This window comes from Sinohyriopsis cumingii, chromosome 14 (genome assembly GCF_028554795.1).
Source record: "Sinohyriopsis cumingii isolate HCF-2022 chromosome 14, ASM2855479v2, whole genome shotgun sequence".
NCBI lineage: Eukaryota > Metazoa > Mollusca > Bivalvia > Unionida > Unionidae > Sinohyriopsis > Sinohyriopsis cumingii.
The window spans coordinates 118157766-118177525 of NC_142974.1; the positions used below are offsets into that span (position 1 = coordinate 118157766).

Consider the following 19760-nt stretch of genomic DNA (forward strand, 5'->3'; position numbering starts at 1 on the left):
TGTAATTGCCTTCAGTGGTGAGGACTGGAACCTATATTGCTGCATCTAATAACTGCCTACAGTGGCAAGGACTGGTACCATCTAGTAACTGTCTACAGTGGGGAGGAATGGTACCTACAGTGGGGAGGAATGGTACCATCTAGTAATAGCCTACATTGCAGATGACTGGTACCATCTAGTAACTGCCTACATGGGGAGGAATGGTACCTTCTAGTAATACCCTACATTGCAGATGACTGGTACCATCTAGTAACTGCCTACAGGGGGAGGAATGGTACCATCTAGTAATAGCCTACACTGCAGATGACTGGTACCATTAAGTAACTGTCTACAGTGGCAAGGACTGGTACCATCTAGTAACAGCCTACATTGCAGATGACTGGTACCATCTAGTAACTACCTATATTGGGGAGGAATGGTACCATCTAGTAACAGCCTACATTGCAGATGACTGGTACCATCTAGTAACTGCCTACAGGGGGAGGAATGGTACCATCTAGTAACAGCCTACATTGCAGATGACTGGTACCATCTAGTAACTGCCTACAGGGGGAGGAATGGTACCATATAGTAATTGACTACATTGCAGATGACTGGTGCCATCTAGTAACTGCCTACATTGCAGATGACTGGTACCATCTAGTAACTGCCTACAGGGGGAGGAATGGTACCATATAGTAATTGCCTACATTGCAGATGACTGGTGCCATCTAGTAACTGCCTACATTGCAGATGACTGGTATCATCTAGTAACTGCCTACAGGGGGAGGAATGGTACCTTCTAGTAATAGCCTACATTGCAGATGACTGGTAACATCTAGTAACTGTCTATATTGGGGAGGAATGGTACCTTCTAGTAACTGCCTACAGGGGGAGGAATGGTACCTTCTAGTAATAGCCTACATTGCAGATGACTTGTACCATCTAGTAACTGCCTACAGTGGGGAGAAATGGTACCTTCTAGCAATAGCTTACATTGAAGATGACTGGTACCATCTAGTAACTACCTATATTGGGGAGGAATGGTACCATATAGTAATTGCCTACATTGCAGATGACTGGTACCATCTAGTAACTGCCTACAGGGGGAGGAATGGTACCATATAGTAATTGCCTACATTGCAGATGACTGGTACCATCTAGTAACTGTCTACAGTGGGGAGGAATGGTACCATCTAGTAATAGCCTACATTGCAGATGACTGGTACCATCTAGTAACTACCTATATTGGGGAGGAATGGTACCATATAGTAATTGCCTACATTGCAGATGACTGGTACCATCTAATAACTGTCTACAGTGGGGAGGAATGGTACCATCTAGTAACTGCCTACATTGCAGATGACTGGTACCATCTAGTAACTGTCTATAGTGGGGAGGAATGGTACCTTCGAGTAATAGCCTACATTGCAGATGATTGGTAACATCTAGTAACTACCTATATTGGGGAGGAAAGGTACCATATAGCAATTGCCTACATTGCAGATGACTGGTACCATCTAGTAACTGCCTACAGGGGGAGGAATGGTACCTTCTAGTAATAGCCTACATTGCAGATGACTGGTAACATCTAGTAACTGCCTACAGGGGGAGGAATAGTACCATATAGTAATTGCCTACATTGCAGATGACTGGTACCATCTAGTAACTGTCTACAGTGGGGAGGAAGGGTACCTTCTAGTAATAGCCTACATTGCAGACGACTGGTACCATCTAGTAACTGTCTACAGTGGGGAGGAAGGGTACCTTCTAGTAATTGACTACATTGCAGATGACTGGTAACATCTAGTAACTGCCTACAGTGGCAAGGACTGGTACTATCTGTAACTGTCTACAGAGGGAAGAACTTGTACCATCAAGTAATTTCCTAAAGTGGGAGGACAGTTACCATCTAGTAATTGTAAGGAAAAGTCACTGACCAAGAGTAAGAATCTAAAATATGGTGAAACATAACAAGAAAGTCATTACTTTGCTGTAATATTAACTTTTATTAAACATATTTTTATTCAAATGTAAGTTCATGAGTTCTTTCACTAAAATATTTCGACATATTTGAGTCTGTTAAAATGAGGTATTTGACATGTAAAAAGTAAACAAAAAGTGCCTGAAAATAGAAACGGAAAATGAGGTACAATGTCAGTATTATATATATATATATACACCAATTTTGAAAACTCCACATGCCCTTGTAGGACTTGAATAGCTCTAAAGTCTGTTACTAACAATCATATATATAATCTGACTTCAACAAATCAATATAGCTATGGTCTACTATATTTAGAACATTATATTTATATGTGAATCTTGAACCTAATGCTACTGATGGTTTATCATATTGTATAGTATGATTATACACCACTATATGTGTATATATATATATATATATATATGTATATACAAACCGAACTTATAGTGTAGTTGAATAAAGTTGCTCTCAGTGTGGCAGTTTTCAACATGGATTTTCCTATCAACCCTTCGAGCCATATGAATCCAAAGTTGGGTGCATTATTAATTTGTTTCTAAACTGAACATTTTTAAAAGATTTTACAAAGATGAAAGGATCAAGTTCCAATTGATTCCTTTCTTTTGTTATGTTCCCATAGTTACAAGAACATTTTGAGGACAAGGCCTATGTGATTTCTGGCCATTAGTCTAATCCTACAGGATCCGACATACTTGTACATTCCTTTTTTTACGTAAATATTTGTACATTCTACCTTCATTTATTTTTAAACTTCTGAGTCATAAGCATATGCATAACCAATTAGTATTAGCAATGGTGCCAGGTCATGAAAATGGTAAAATTAGAAGACATGTTTAAATAATTTATCTCGATATCAAGTCAGCATCGGAAATTCTAAAGCAATGTCCATTTATTATTTTGTAATTTATATTAAAATATCCGTCCAAAGCCCCGGTACTTAGCGAAGAATTGCAGGATAAAAGGGACCGGAATTCTTAAAACTTGCATGATAAAGACATAGAAGACACAGTGTAACCTCACTATAAGGTACCTCTTCATAATATGCAACATTAAGCATACAATACTCCCATATGTAATACAAGATGCCTATTATATTCCATATGTAACATGGAACACTATGCATATTATAATCCCATGTGTAATAAGAGACATTGTACACACTGTATACCCATATATAATATGGAACACACTGTGCATACTGTACTCCTAAGTATAAAGTAGATAATATAGATATTGTATTCCAACATATAATATGGGATAACCTATGCATGCTGTAGTTCCCATAATAGAAGACACTATGCATACTATTACCCATGTATAATATGGGACACACTATGTATACTACATTCCCAGGAATAATATGGAACAATATGCAAACTATACCCCCAAAGTATAATATAGGACGCGATGTATATATTCCCAGGGAAAATATGGGACACAATATACATGCTGTCTTCACATGGATTCCATGGGACACAATATGCATACTATATTCCCAATGATACTATGGGATACACTATACATACTATATTCACAGAGTTATGGGACACACTATGCATACTATATTCCCAAGAATAAAATGAGACACATAATGCATAGTCTTCACACTGGTAATATGGGACACATTATGCATACCATATTCCCAGGGATACTACGAGACACTATGAATTCATTGTTCCCAAATACTATGGGACATACTATGCATAATATACTCTCAGAATCCTATGGGACACTCTATGCATAATATGTTCTCATGGATCATATGGGACACACAATGCATACTATATTCCATGGGATAATATGGGACACAATGCATACTATATTCCATGGGACAATATGGAACACTATGCATAGTATAATCTAAGGTGCAATGTGGTGTACATATTTTTATGATGGAATCCAAACACATTTGGTAGCAGTAATAATCTCTCCTCCAATATAATGTACCCTGGCATAATGTACCCAGGTATGATGTATCCCAATATAATGTACCCGGATATAGTGTCATCTCATTTACATGTACATCATTAGGAGTTCTTGAACAGTGTTATATTAAGGTACTACAGACATTGTGGGATGAGATTTTGAAAGCATTTTATGACAGTGATATGAAAATTGCAGTCCTACCTACTTTTATTAAACAAAATAATATAACGGAAAGTTTTGAAAGTTCTTGATGATGTGAAACGATGATCATCTTTCTACAATTTGTTTCAAGTACAAGTCTCTGTCTTTCCCCTGAAAATTTGTATCAATTCCTGGCCAATGTTTATTCATAAAAAACCCAAAGGATATTGGACTTATTCCCAAACATGGGATAACATTTAATGCCACCAGTAATATAAGAATACACACTGACATCACACCCACTGATGACAGCAAATTATATACTTTGTACCCAGTTATTTTTTAATTCCATGATTTTAAATCTTACTTATTTCAGTATAATAACATTTTCAAGTATATTAAAGGTATACATAATATTCTATCTACAAGAAATGGACAGTTCTAGTTATTTAAACAAATTTTCTAACACATCTGAGGAATAACTAATGAACAGTAACTGACGAGTTCTCCTCTGTATTTTTGTAATGACATTGACTGTTGGAAAACAAAATAAACATAAATACACATAGCCTGCTATTACCCGTAAGGTACTGATTACGTCCTAAATCTACGATTTCAAAGCTAAGTATGATTTAAAGGAATCCTAAATTTTATATTTAAATCACAAAGTTACAGAAGATTTTCATAACACCATGCAAGTGATGTAAAATATAAACTGTCTAAAGTTACAACAGACGATCACTTTAAGAAATGTAGGACACAAAGAAATGTAGGTCACTGTATGAAATATAGGACACTGTATGAAATATAGGTCATATGACACCTATCTGATCATAATGCATATGCAAAAAGACAAATTACCTTGTGCTGAATACAATTTATGGACAAAAAAAATTAAAGCAGCAAGTACAACTGATCAACTTAACAAACACAAATTAAAAAAGTTATATTTGGCTATTGCCGTTAGTGTCCTATGTTTGTTACAGACTTATCAAAACATGTGTACATTGTTGAGTTAGAAACATGATTTCCATGCAATTCAATCTAATCTTTTTAAATGTGGACGATATTTGCCCTTTATAATGTTTTTGTGGCAAATTTTTAAAATCCAATAAATTTCACTTTGAGCTTTATTCAAAATCAAACTGTCAACTCAGCATTTCAAAGGAAATGAAAAGGCTGCATAAAAATCTGGCAACTATATAGACCAAACATTTTGCTTAACAAAAATTTTTCAACGAAATTGTCTTCTAAAATTAGTTACCAATTTGTGTCTTTTCCAAGTGTTTTGTACAAGTGACTTAATATTACACATAGATAAATGTTACGTCTTTAACCTACCAACATCACTGACGTAACTGTTGTGTTTAAAAACACAACTATATTATGTTTGTTAAGAATGGATACATCTTAACATAAACTGAATGCAGTCAAGATGGAAACAAACGTATTTCAATCTATATAAAACACAGGCAAATGTTAAAACAATACAATAAAATATATGCAATGGCCACAAAAGATTAAATTCTTTTTTCTTACAAAAGTCTTAAAGCTTTATGCATGATTTACTGGCATGCTAATGAAGTACGTATGACGATGATAGTATTTAAACGATGCCATGACGATGAACAGAAATGCCATGACGATGAACAGAGAATATTCCGAATAAAATGTAAATCTGGGGTATACGGCAGAAACAGACAAGAGAGAAATATTGATTTTCAACAACAGTAACATTCACAAATCGAATGAAAAGAAGATAAAAACATTACTTTAGTGTGAACCACCTGATTACGGAAAATATTTGCAGAATTAGACCTGAAATTACACACTAGTGCTTATGTTGATGTTAATAATTATACCCATTATCTGCCATCGTAAAATGACCGAAAAGAATTGGATCAATGCAGTCTGTTAAGAGTGGTCAGTAGAACAAACAAAACAGACCTTGATCTGCTGGTACATTGTGCAATAGCAGATCAGGGTCTATGTTGTTTGCAGTTGGAGCCGACTTATAACTAAGTATATACAGCAGTGTCATAAAAATGTTATAAACTCAAATGTAATCTACCATGTTACGAGTAAGTTTTACGTCCTAACTTTTTACCAATTTATTCACCGTGTAAAAACTAATCCCATACATATTTATATGAATTATAATCCATTATCTCTTGATTATTTATCCATTGATGTTAGGTACATGAAGAAAAATTTTTTTTTACAGCTATTTCATGAACATTTACAATGGGATAAATAACCTATTAGGTTATAAACTGTTCATCCTCCATATCCGAGGTCTTAGAATTTCTTATATGTAACTTGATGCCTTCTATTAATTTGATCTGAACAAATTCATCAATATACCCTTTCTTTTCGGTCAATAATGGTCACATCTGTTTGTAGTTGCTTTTTCTTATTTGTTGGGGATTTTTATTTAAATTTCACTACTGTCCAAAATGCAATAAAAGAACTGAGAAATGTATGAATGTAAGAACAGAGAAAAATATTAACTACATTTTGATCTAAATTGAACACCAATTTATTTCTGTATTTCAAATAGTTGTAAAAAAATCACTATAATTGTTTATATCATTACTCTGATAAAAATATTATTTTTCATAATAATATAAACAATTTCTTGAAATTAAATGAAAAAAAAATTCCTAACCTTACATTTCTTTTAAAATCAAGCTTCCAGAAATGTTAGGTTGTTAAAATGTTCTCATTCCTGTGACACGTTACTTTTCTCAATTCTACAGCTGTTGTAGTCAATGTTCTTTTCAAGGATATTAAAAAAATTATGACGGATGCCATGTTAGTGATTGCCAAATGGACATGATGAATGAAAGGACAATGACAAGCCCCAATCTGAATGTGAATTAAAATTAACTCTAAAAATTTAGGTAAAACAACTGATAAAGGAAATGATGTTGAGGTGAAAATGTGTAAAATAACACCCGTATCTAATGAAATTTGCAATTTCAGCATGTTGACGAAAATTGTCTTATCCATCTGACATAAAATTTACAAAAACCTGAAGCCTAACCAAAAAAACATTGGTAATTTCTTTGAATTTCTGATCAAATACTGCTGCAATAAACTGTTCCCAATTGCAATGCCAACAAGTTTCAGAAACACTGTTCCCATCTGCAGTGCTAACAAATTCAGAAACTAAAAGTTTCTTCTTAACAGTCTGATACAAACCAAAACAGTTTGAGTGATTAAAAGAATTTAGCCTATTTGGCAAAAAAAGAATATGCATGCAAACAACTGACTATGTGCTAAGAACAGTATTCATGAAAATGTTACATCATCCAAAATTCAGTGTATGTGTGAAAATGGTGCTAAAACTGGGTGACTGGAAGTAAACTCCAATACTGTACATACAAGTCATATTCAACTTCAAACTGCACAGATTCAAATCTGCTGTGACATAATACACTTGACAGATCTGGGTCGACACAATTTACTAGGATTAATATGTAAAACAAACACAGAACATCATCTGCCAGCCCGTATTGTGATTCCAGATTGGAGTCGATGTTGTTTTCAGTTGGCCTGGACTCACAGGCAATTACATACTGTAAATGTACATTTGAGTCCTGAAAAGCAAGTTTTTACTAAAAATCCCCAAATTCCTTTCTCAGAAATCGATTTTGCATCATCTTAATCAGTTTTATCTACGATGCTGAAATTTGCCCTGGACATTTTAAAAGTCACTAATGAGTGCATTTAGCCCATTTAACTTGTATTGTTTGCATTAATACTCTGTACATTATTTTCTATTAAAGAAATTAAGGTTTCTGAAGAACTTAGATTTTTTTAAACAGTTCTGTGTAAAGAAAGTATTTTGTGAAATACTATTCTGTACACTTAAAAATATCGGGTAAATTTCCACAAGATCCAAATCACATGTATGGCAGAAACACGTGGCAATCCTATCAGAGTTAGCACTACTTGTCTGTGTTAAGAACTCTCCACTATGGAGGTGCATTCCTCTACAGATATACCTGAGCTAAATAAAAAAGATGCAAAATTATTTTTTGACACTGATTTAGTCCAATGCCTTAAGTAGTAACAAGGTATCATGTATACATGAATAGTGGTAAAAAAAAATTTTTAAATTCTTTTATGGAGTTTTCAAAGCAGCTTCTGTCCCACAAAGTATGCTGTGATAAATGCAAGCATGCTTTGTAATGAGTACTTCTTTATACCTGTTTTGATCAAAAGATGTAAGCACTTGTTATGACTACAATTATTACAAGCTCCTTACTGGTGAAAAAAAAAACACTCTAAGTTGATGGAGTTTACTTCCATCATTTCACTTTTCGTCTTCCATTAAATTTTGTATTGTGAAATTAGAAAATGAACTCTGAAATTGAAGAGATCTTTAAATGTCTACTGAAGCATGTTTGGTTTTGTTGGTCTCACAAGTCTGTGGGTACCATATTTATTCACAGTCAAGTGCCAGTAATGACAGTATGTGGGTACCATATATACTTGCATTCAAGTGTGATCCAACTGTACAGTATTGTGGGTACCATATATACTTGCACTCAAGTGTGATCCAACTGTACAGTATTGTGGGTACCATATATACTTGCATTCAAGTGTGATCCAACTGTACAGTATTGTGGGTACCATATATACTTGCACTCAAGTGTGATCCAACTGTACAGTATTGTGGGTACCATATATACTTGCACTCAAGTGTGATCCAACTGTACAGTATTGTGGGTACCATATATACTTGCATTCAAGTGTGATCCAACTGTACAGTATTGTGGGTACCATATATACTAGCATTCAAGTGTGATCCAACTGTACAGTATTGTGGGTACCATATATACTTGCACTCAAGTGTGATCCAACTGTACAGTATTGTGGGTACCATATATACTTGCACTCAAGTGTGATCCAACTGTACAGTATTGTGGGTGCCATATATACTTGCATTCAAGTGTGATCCAACTGTAGTCTGCATAGACACATATCTGACATCACATTATGAACCAGCAGACAAAGTTCTGTGCAGTTTGTTAGGACTAATCAATAAAACAAACAACATAGACATAAATCTACTGGTGCATTATGCAATGGCAAATCATGGTCTATATCGTTTGCAGTTAGACCCGAGTTACACAAGTATATATGGAAGGTTGAAATTCATTTTTTTTTAAATGCAATATGTTGCCACTTTTATGAATACATTGCCATGTCAGGTTTGAAAAAATAATTTTCTCAACTTAGGTATCAAGAAATAGAATTTGTTAAAATTAGGATTTGACAAAAGTTTTATGTTACTGTCATTATGCTTTTACCAAACTGAGAAAAGAACAATCTGCAAACATCACAAATCTTAGAACCAACCATCAAATGATGCAATTATCACATAATCTTTCACAGGGGGAAAAAATTGAAAATTTAATTTTTATTTGCCCATTTTTAATTAGTTATTTTTTTATTTCAATTACAGGCAAATAAAAACCTATCATGAGTACACACACACACACACACACATACATATATATATATATATATATATATATATATATATATATATATATATATATACACATACTCTTCTCTACCATATGTAATTACAAGTTTCACTTTAATTCTCAAATAAATCAATAATGTCTGCAACTGATGCATTATATTTTCAAGCACGATCTTCATTTCTTCATGAAACATCTCCATACTCAGAAACTCTGCCCTTTTTTCAAACTGAGTGCAGAATCCCCCCCCCCCCAATTTATCAGGTTTAAAATAGACTATGTATATACATACTTAAATGTACAATTTTGTGTGGTTTTGTTATGACTATTACGACATAACTTTTTATGGATAATATTGCAGTTCAGTCAAGGAAATGAAATTAACAATGTGTAATGTTTGCAGATGTTCCTTTTTGGTTTGATAGTTTGGTAACTTTAAAAAATGTATGATTCGACACAGCCATATAAACAGCGATTATAAAAGATTCTATTTCTGAATATGATCTATGTTATAAGCTACATCATAAACAACTCTGTACAATAATGAAACATAATTAAACAATAATGCTCTACACATTGTATTGTGTAAGTTAAGTGAGGTATGGCAAACAGCACAGTTCTATAATGATACAAACACACAATGATGTATACATATTCTATAAACAAAAATTAAAATAAAACAAAAATTTGCATAAAATTTAAGAGCGTCAATTACGGGACATAAAACTAGAGGTAAGTTTCCACCTCTGACATTGAACAGGCTTCAACAGAAATCAATCCAAGAAGAAAACAATGAACAGAGAAGATGCTGTAAATACAGCTAGCTCCAATTGAGCAAACTTTCTGTTTCGTTATTACATGAAATGTGTACTAATGGTAACTAACAAATAGGGACAAATAAAAAACAAAATATAAGAAATGTAGCATTCAAAGTTTGTGACGATAATATATGTGAATCATCTGCGTAGAGTTTACACTGAAGACTTGATCTACAATCTGGATCAATAGATCTTTGATTGACCTCCATAAAGGTCACAGGTACACAAGTGATTTTGCCCTGCTATCCATCCACAGATCTCATACCCCTTCCCAGAGCATAGGAGGGTATTTAAACTTAAGGCTTAATACCAGAAAACTTCTACCTTAAAAGCAATTTTTTAGTAGGGATGGAAGGAAACTTTTGCAGTAACATGGGCCTTCAAAATATAGCAAACTGAGGTATTTTAATTTGCATATTATTCTGAATTTAAATACTCATTTGTCCCAGGTGTTAGCGATGAGAGCTGGCATAGATCTTGTATAATGAATGAACCCCGCAGTATTTCCAAAACTGTTCCAATTAACCAATTAACCATAAGCACATATTGCAGATGATAGGGGTTATTAATTAGGTACAATTATCATATCTGTTCTTTAGTGGTATACCAGAATCAGCATGTACTTGAATGTCCTTGAATAATGCTCAACAGTATCAACAAATTTACCTCACCTGAAGAAAAGCAGCAGTTATCTCCCTTGGTATATGTAGCTTTGTGCTATTGACATTTTGCATGCTTTTTCTAAACAATTAATTTGATATGATTGGTCATGAACTACAGTATATACTTGCTTATAAGTCATGTCAAACAGCAATGATCCTGATCTGCCACAGCATAATGTGTACAGATCAGGGACTTTCTTGTTTGTCCTAGTGATTACTCAAAAAAAATAAATGCACAGACCCAGATCTGACAGCACATTCTAGTTTTGCATTTTGTTTAACTTATATGTAAGTATATACAATATTTATTATAATCCTCACTGATGATGTATCTTTTGCTGTTTCCATGGCAACAGAGGAATGACTGATGCTTATAAAATAGGATAGAAAGAGTTGAAAAAATTACAACTGGTATGACTTGAAGTTTCTAATAGTTATAATTCTGGATAACATTTTCATTCTATAAAATCCTTAAGACTTTTTTTGGATGAACTATACATGCTATGTGCATCTGGTCGTGCAACAATTTACATATCAAAACTGTACATATACTCACTTCACTGTACTGGACAAAAGCTTCTTGTTAAATCTACTGCTATTGATGTAGTATACACAGTACTCGATCACTAATGTTACACAGTACTCACCTCAGTTTTCTGTTTGTTTTTGCTTTAATAATACTTTTAACACATTGACTGTACGATGCAAAGGAACTGCTTGCTAAAGCACTTTCCCTAGAACACACTGAGACATCTGACCTAAGATGGCACAGGTGGGTATCGAACTGGTGACCCATTTATTGAATATTATGCATAACCATCTGAGCTACCATATATATATATATATATATATATATATATATATATATATATATATATATATATATATATAAGGAAGTTCCTTTTATCAACTGGGTATGGATCCAATTAAATGTTTTCAAAATACCTTATTATAAGGTTACCTCACTATAATGCCAGTAACTTTCATGGATGACATGATGAGTTTTATACTGAGAGAGTACTGTACCCATTAAAACAAAACTATGCTGACGTGCTGTCAAATTTTACTTTTGTAACAGAGTTTACACATTATTCGAAACTGATCCATGCTTAAAATCGGATATACGAGCTTGTTTAACTAACACCATTACCCAATAGCAGAGGAGAATGAGAAATACCATCACACAATGAGTCAGAGGATCAGGGTCAACTGGGTTCAGCCATTTCTTGATTTCAATTGAATAGTATGCATTAAAATCTGACTTTGTGACTCATTCAATTGAATAGTATGCATTAAAATCTGACCTTGTGACTCATTCAATTGAATAGTATGCATTAAAATCTAACCTTGTGACTCATTCAATTGAATAGCATGCATTAAAATCTGACCTTGTGACTCATTCAATTGAATAGTATGCATTAAAATCTGACCTTGTGACTCATTCAGTGATGTCAGATCTGGCTCTCCTCGCTGAAGATTGAATGGCAAGTCCTTCATCACTTTGTGGGGGATTGTGCACCACAATTCACTCCAAATTGCAAGTAATCAGCAAATACACAGCATATGTGTTATATAATCAAAGAATACTCAGTATTTGTATTAGGTAATCAATGAATACTAAGTATATGTGTTACGTAATCAATGAATACACAGTGTATATGCTACATAAAGAGAAAACTTGTAAAATCCTTTAATCATGCAGCAAGATTTCCCCTCCATTATTTGGTCCATTGTGGAAAGATATAGTTAAATTTTTTAAAATCTGCAACAAAAGTATGCAAGAATCAGTTTGGTCTCATGGCTATTCATGAACACTAATAAGTCTCTAGAACTGTGCCATCCTCTTTCTACTGTCATTTATTGCCAAATGTGTTTTTTTTTCCTACTTCAAGTTTGTAGCAAAATCACAAAAAGTAAATATGATCATAAGTATGAAACAAACTTGTTAAATTCATGCCATAACAAAATCCCTGAAAAATATGGATAATTAGCTTACAGGTAAATAGAAAACAATCGAGTTCACTAGAAAAAGACAGGTGCAGAATAACTCTTCTATAATTCACACTCTAGTGCAGAATAATTCTTGTATAATTCACACTCAAGTGCAAACAGAGCAACTCTTGCATAATTTACACTCTTGTGCAAACTGAGGAAGCCAAGATCTATTGTCACATAATGCACCAGCAAATCATAGTCTTTTTTAGTCAGAGATGGTCACTGGTTATAAGGACAGTCTTACCTATTCAGACAGGGCCAGCCTTAGGCTGATTGGACCCATTTGGCCCAATTGGGCCACTTGCTCAAATGGGCCATGTGCATTAGTAATTGTTAAAAAATATATCTATAGAGAAGTAATTTTAAAGCAATGGAAGAAAAATTTTAAGTTCAATATCATAAAAAATTTGTTTAAAAGTTTATGCTGTGCTCACAGGAGGCCCCCATGAATAAATCCAGAGGGCCCTGCCAAAATGATCCAAATCAGGTTATGCATTTGCTAAGTCCACTACTATAGTCAGAGATGGTCACTGATTATTAAAGGTCTTTCCTACTCACAGGTGGTCATTGATTATGAACAGAGTCTTTCCTAGGCATAGATGGTCATTGATTATAAAAGAAAAAATGGCATGCAATCTCTGAGGTTTTTTTTTTTTTTTAATCTTTCAAAATAAGACAACGAACTGCAGACATACATACGATATATAAATCTAGATTAATTAGTGTGAATTTTGGAGTCATAATTAGTGTGAATTTTGGAGTCATAATTAGTGTGAATTTTGGAGTCATAATTAGTGTGAATTTTGGAGTCATTCTTTAAACAGGATAATTAGCTAGCATAATATCACTATGTGACTAACCAAGTGGAAAACCATAAAGATTTCAAGCTGTATATATCCAGATTTACTGAAGCAAAGTTTCCAACAGTATAGTTGATCAACAGATGAAAAGAGTGGTATTGTTTGAGTGTATGATGTCAGTTGAGAAATTACATGACATAATCACACAGATACAGCCCTCCTAATCCAAGTATTATGTTAATTACAGTTAATTTATGTTAATTACAGTTAATTATTCACATATACCATCAGACATTTTTACAATTGTTTGAACTTCCACAACATATCAAGGTTATTAACAGGTGATGTGGCACAGCATAAGTTACTGTCCTTTTTCTTGAGACAGAACAGTTTTCTCAGGCACAAATTATATTCTCATCGCATCCTCAAAATGCACTGCCAGATCAGGGTCTATGTTGTTTGTTCTACTGATTACGCCTAACAAACTACACAGACCTAGATCTTTAGCATACTGTATGACTGGGTCAATATAGTTTACAGTTAGATCCAACTTGTATGCATATATAGACAGTATATACAGACCAATAACGATGTCTATATAACAGTGTCTGATATTGATCAGCTGAAGCTGCGATTCTTTTATAGGTATATAATAAAGACTTGGATCTGTTGTTGCACAATACGTCAGCAGATCTGGTTTTATGCTATTTGTTAAAATCATAAGTAGTGATTGCCCTTTCAGATATGACACAAATATCCTCCCCATAAATGTTCATGTATTTCTACGCCTCTTGATAACATTATTAATCATTACATAATCTGCTTACCCATATAAAGTTATAACTTTCACCTTTAACCTTCTGACCTCTATATTTGCATGCACAGATGCTGATTTTTTGTATTGGGACATACCACCGAGGTATACTGGGATGAAAAGGTTCAATTTTTCATATAAATTTCTTTTGTACAAAAATAATGACCATTTCCTCCCCTTGATGTCTTCCTTGCTTCCATATGATATAGATATAATTAATATTACTAGTACATTCAGTGAATTGTAAAAACTATATATGTCAAAAATAGACCTATAACATAGAACTATTACCTACATGATAGCTAACGTAAATGTTCTGATACATGAAGTGAGAAGTACATTTTGTCATGACAGTCTTCGCCACACACTGGGCAGACAAAAGGCCGAGAAAAATCTCGAGCATGAAGTTTTGCGTGAATGCGATACATTGCATACTCCATGAAGAAACAATCGCAATGATAGCATCTGAAGAGTTTCCCTGAGGCAACCATGGCAGAGATGAAGTCGTAATCTTTCCCTGACTGAAGAGATGACGGTGAGGTAGCTTCCATGCTGACAGCTGGGGCTGGGGGAGACATCATTTGAGTCATCATCATGGACTGAGGACTGGACAGCATTACTTCTGAATTATTTCGCCCACAGCAGAGGTTCACCTGCACTGCAGAGTCGTTATGACCAGGTCTGATAGGTGCATATGAGGATCGTCGAGACTCTGACCCACTTAGAGACCTTGAGCGTGACCTTGACCTTTCTACCGAGGTATTTGATATACTTGACTGGTCACTCTGTTGGTCAATTGGTTTCTGTATGCTAAGATTTAATGCATCAAGTTGAGGACTTTGACTAGAGGTGTCATATCCAATGGAGACAGACTGAGGTATCTGTGGTGCTTGAGGTGAGGTAGTAAGTCTTGGTGGGAAGAGGTTTCGTGAGGTGAGGTGCTGTGTATACCCAGTGTACATAGAGTAAAGTGCATTCTGACTGGATGTCACAGCGATTGCTGCAGCTGCATGCTGCTGCTGAGATGGGTCGAGGTAGTTTAATGTGGAGGCATCATGATTTCCTCCAGGTAATGTAAGATCATTTGATTTTGTTGTAATGTTTGGAGAGGTATGTGGCGTTAGAAATGAGTTGTTTCGAATGAGATGCTTGCTGTAAGTTCTTTTGCTCCTGCCTGTTTTGTAATCTGGCTTAATGAACAAATCCCAGACACTTTCAGCAATGATGCCATGCCTCCGAGCATGACGTCTCAAAGTTGATCCACGTGTAAACTTTGCCCCACATATATTACACTGGAAAGGTTTAACACCTGTATGAAGCTTAATGTGGGATTTCATGTTATTCTTGTAACCAAATCGTTTACCGCAAATTGGACAGGAATATGGTTTTTGTGCTTCATGCGATTTGAGGTGAAAACTGAGGTAGCCTTTAGGGAAATCTCTCTTACATTCTTGACAGTTCTCCATTACTTGTTTGGGGTCTTCCGATTCATGTCCAACGTCTGCCTGAGATGTGGAGAACGATGGTGGTGGTAGTGGTGGTGGTTGAGCTGACAGTTCACTCTTGTCCATTTCAGTCTCGAATGTCTCATCTAAATTATCATTATTTGCATTGTCATCTTCTTCATCAGTTAATGCATCATTTTCAGAACCATCTCGTAGATACAACAGCGAGTCCCGCTCCATCTTTGGCAGATTGTGGGATAGAAGATGATCCTTGAGCTCTGTCTGCACAAGAGATGCCTTTCCACAATGCCTACATAACCAAGGACCTTCTTGATGTCCTCGGCGCATGTGTGCTTTTAATGTTCGTACGCTTGTAAATAATGACCCACATACTGCACACACACAATTTATGTCTTCTCCTTTGTGCTGTTTCTCATGCTCTACCCGCATTGATGCTTTTACGAACCTCTGGCCACAAAATTTACAAGTAAATGGTTTAAATTTTGTGTGAAGCTGCTCATGTAAATGAAGTTTACCCGTGCTTTCAAATGTTTTGCTGCAAATGCCACATTTAAAAACTCCCATGAGAATTCTGTCTTTTATCTCCTGAGAGGAATCATTCTCATTTCCTATTTCATTGTCACCCGTGTCATCACCCGTTTCACCTTGTATATCAAAATTATCTCCTGAAATTTCTGACTTTGGGGAAACCCCTTCCTGCTTTGATTCATACACTGAGGTATGGTAATTGTTAGGCATATCATAATTTATGTCCTCTGTATCAAACTCATTTGGATCCTGAACATCCATTGTGTAATTTCCAGTCTGGTTTATGGATCTTTCCAAATCAGACTGGTTCTGTAATAACTGTTCTCTATTAAAATCACTAGTAAACAATGAGGTATTTTCTTGTCTTTGTCCACTTGAGGTATGAGAAGAAGAAATTAAGTCAATCCCTTGAGAGAGAAAATTTAAACTCCCTGATGAGGTCTCTGTACGATTAGGTGAGCCACCAGATTCTGGCGTCAAACGTAAAATACTTGACATATCATGTTCCTGAGAATGGGGGTCAGTACCCCCAAGAGCTGCCTGATCTGGCTCATGACTTTCCTGCTTTACAATAACACTTGTATACCCGCTTATTGAAGAGTCCTCACGTCTTTCCACTGTAGGTGGTGGAGTCAGAAGAATGGAGGTAGCATTTCCCTGAGAATCAGAGGTTTGACCAATCCCTGAGGCAGAGACTGGTCCAAATGACTGTCCAGCCGAAGTGGAGTTGCTCTTCTCAAGCCTCTCTTCTGCTGGTGTTGTATGATTGCCACGCACTGTTTCCTCACCAATGTAGCTAGACACTGCAGCTCGTAGAAGAGGACAACGTTTCTCATGGTAGCGTCGTGTTGTTGATCGCGTAAAAACTTTTCCGCAGTAGCTGCATGTACGTGACTTTCTAGGATACCCATTAGAGGTGAACTGGTACATATCTCCTGGGTAACCGTAACTAGGCATTGCTACTCCACTTAAACCATAAGGGAAGTGTTCGGTGCCACGGTAACTAGCACTGCTGGTGGAGTAAACAGCACTGTCAGATGAAGCCCCAGTATTTAAAGGTGGAGACCCAATACTTTGTCCATTACTGCGTGATTTAGAAGTCTGACTGATACCCGTAGATGTACTTCCTGAGTAGACTGGACTTGCCATTGATGAACTGACAGCCAAACTTGTCGCCATGTTGGCTGGCAATCCATATGTAGAAAGAAGACTGGAGTTTTGAAGAAAAGCCTGAGAAGGGGAGTAACTCTTGCTGGACAAATCCATGTTAAAGCGACGATTAATTTCCTGATTAATGAAGTGTAGATGCAATATGAATTCCCTGACAATGAATGTTGATCATTACACAGAGTGAATGGCAGTATCTGAAAAGAGATTAAAAAATAGTTAAGAATACAAATGTTTTGAAAATTGTTGCTAAAAATTCAACATCTCACCTGCAAATAGATCATTCAATACTGATGACCACCAAATATAAACCTTCTAAAAATATGTTGTTTCCTTCAGGATCCCATGAGATGAAATTTACAGTGCATTTTTGTGTACATGATTTTAGCATTATTATGATAGAATTTTGATGGAATTTGAAGCCCAATGCTCTAAATCTGCCATTGATGTGTATCAATGTTATCAAAATTGTCTGTTAACACATTAATCCCTAGCGAAAATTAAACCAACAAGAGGACCAAGTGGGCTGCAGATTGCTCATCAGGTGGCATCTGTGTAAAACGTAAATGCAAAAGCAGCTGTTAGCACATTAACCCCTAATGACAACTTAACGGGGCAGAAGGTAGTAGCCTACTGCCGAGCTCTGTAGCGTCATGGTCATGCATGATACATTAAAGTGGGTGGTATTATATAGAAAGGTAGACAGATGTAGCTCTACAATGATACCAAAAAATCTGGAATATCTAGTTGCACCACAAAATACACATTAAAAACTCCTTTTTTGGACCCGACTTGTTTTTACCCAAAATTCGACCATGGTTGGAATCCTATTTTGTGTCCGGATTTTAGACTTTTTGGTCTCAGATCTAAGGCAGACCAGTATGAACTGCAAACAGAGAGATGAACCTTTGCAAAAAGTATGATAAGATCGGCATTTGGAATAAACAGTGGTCTCGATATGAAAATAATGGGTCCGTTAAGCAAAAAAAAGAGAAAAACTCCAACTTTTACCCTTCTGCTCATGCGCAAGTCAAATAGCCAATGAAAAACGATGTTTCTAACACAACTAGGCAATATGTTATTGAGAGATGACCGGAGATTTGGTGTTTTTGAGTCTATTCAGAAATAACTTTCAAAATGTGTTTCCTACTCAATTTTCAGGCTAAAATGGCAAAAAGCTCAAGGGGTTAATGTTAAACAGTGCATTTTGATGATGTCACCAAATTTGAATATTCCTTGCGTATTTAATCACTTGCACATTGACAATGCACATAAATTACAAATTTAGCAATTTGTTGACAATTTGTAAAAAACAATTCCCTGTTAACACATTAACCCCTAGCGACGACTTAACGGGGCAGGAGGTAGTAGCCTACTGCCAAGTTCTGTGGCGTCATGGTCATGCATGATACACTAAAGTGGGTGGTATTATAGAAAAGTAGACAGATGTAGCTCTACAATGATACCAAATAATCTGGAATATCTAATTGCACTACAAAATACAGATTAAAAAAAACTCATTTTTTGGACCCAACTTTTTTTTACCCCAAATTCGCCTGTGGTCGGAATCCGATTCTGTGTCTGAATTTTAGACTTTTTGGTCTCAGATCTAAGGCAGACCAGTATGAACTGCAAACAGACTGATGAGCCTTTGCAAAAAGTAGGATAAGATGGGCATTTGGAACAAAGAGCGGTCTCCATACAAAAATAATAACTCGGTTTAGAAAAAAACCAAAAAAAACCCACTATTACCCTTCTGCTCATGCACGAGTCAAATAGCCAATGAAAAACAATGTTTCTAACACAACTAGGCAGATGAACCTTTGCAAAAAGTAGGATAAGATGGGCATTTGGAATAAACAGTGGTCTCGATATGAAAATAATGGGTCGGTTAAGCAAAAAAAAAAGAAAAAAAAGAACTCCCAATATTTACCCTTCTGCTCATGCACGATCCAAATAGC

At 35.4% G+C, this 19760-nt stretch overlaps 1 protein-coding gene across 2 annotated transcripts in view; it reads right to left on the minus strand.

Moving 5' to 3' along the window:
- Positions 1 to 1968: 1968 nt before the first annotated feature.
- The window catches only part of LOC149784694 (uncharacterized), a 114450-nt gene continuing 96658 nt past the window's right edge, over positions 1969 to 19760 (minus strand). For both annotated transcript variants that reach the window (XM_089932731.1, XM_089932732.1), the window contains exon 3: positions 1969 to 17996. In XM_089932731.1, the coding sequence (XP_089788857.1) occupies positions 14941 to 17898 (2958 nt within the window). In that variant the 5' untranslated portion in view covers positions 17899 to 17996 and the 3' untranslated portion in view covers positions 1969 to 14940. The remainder of the gene's footprint in view (positions 17997 to 19760) is intronic.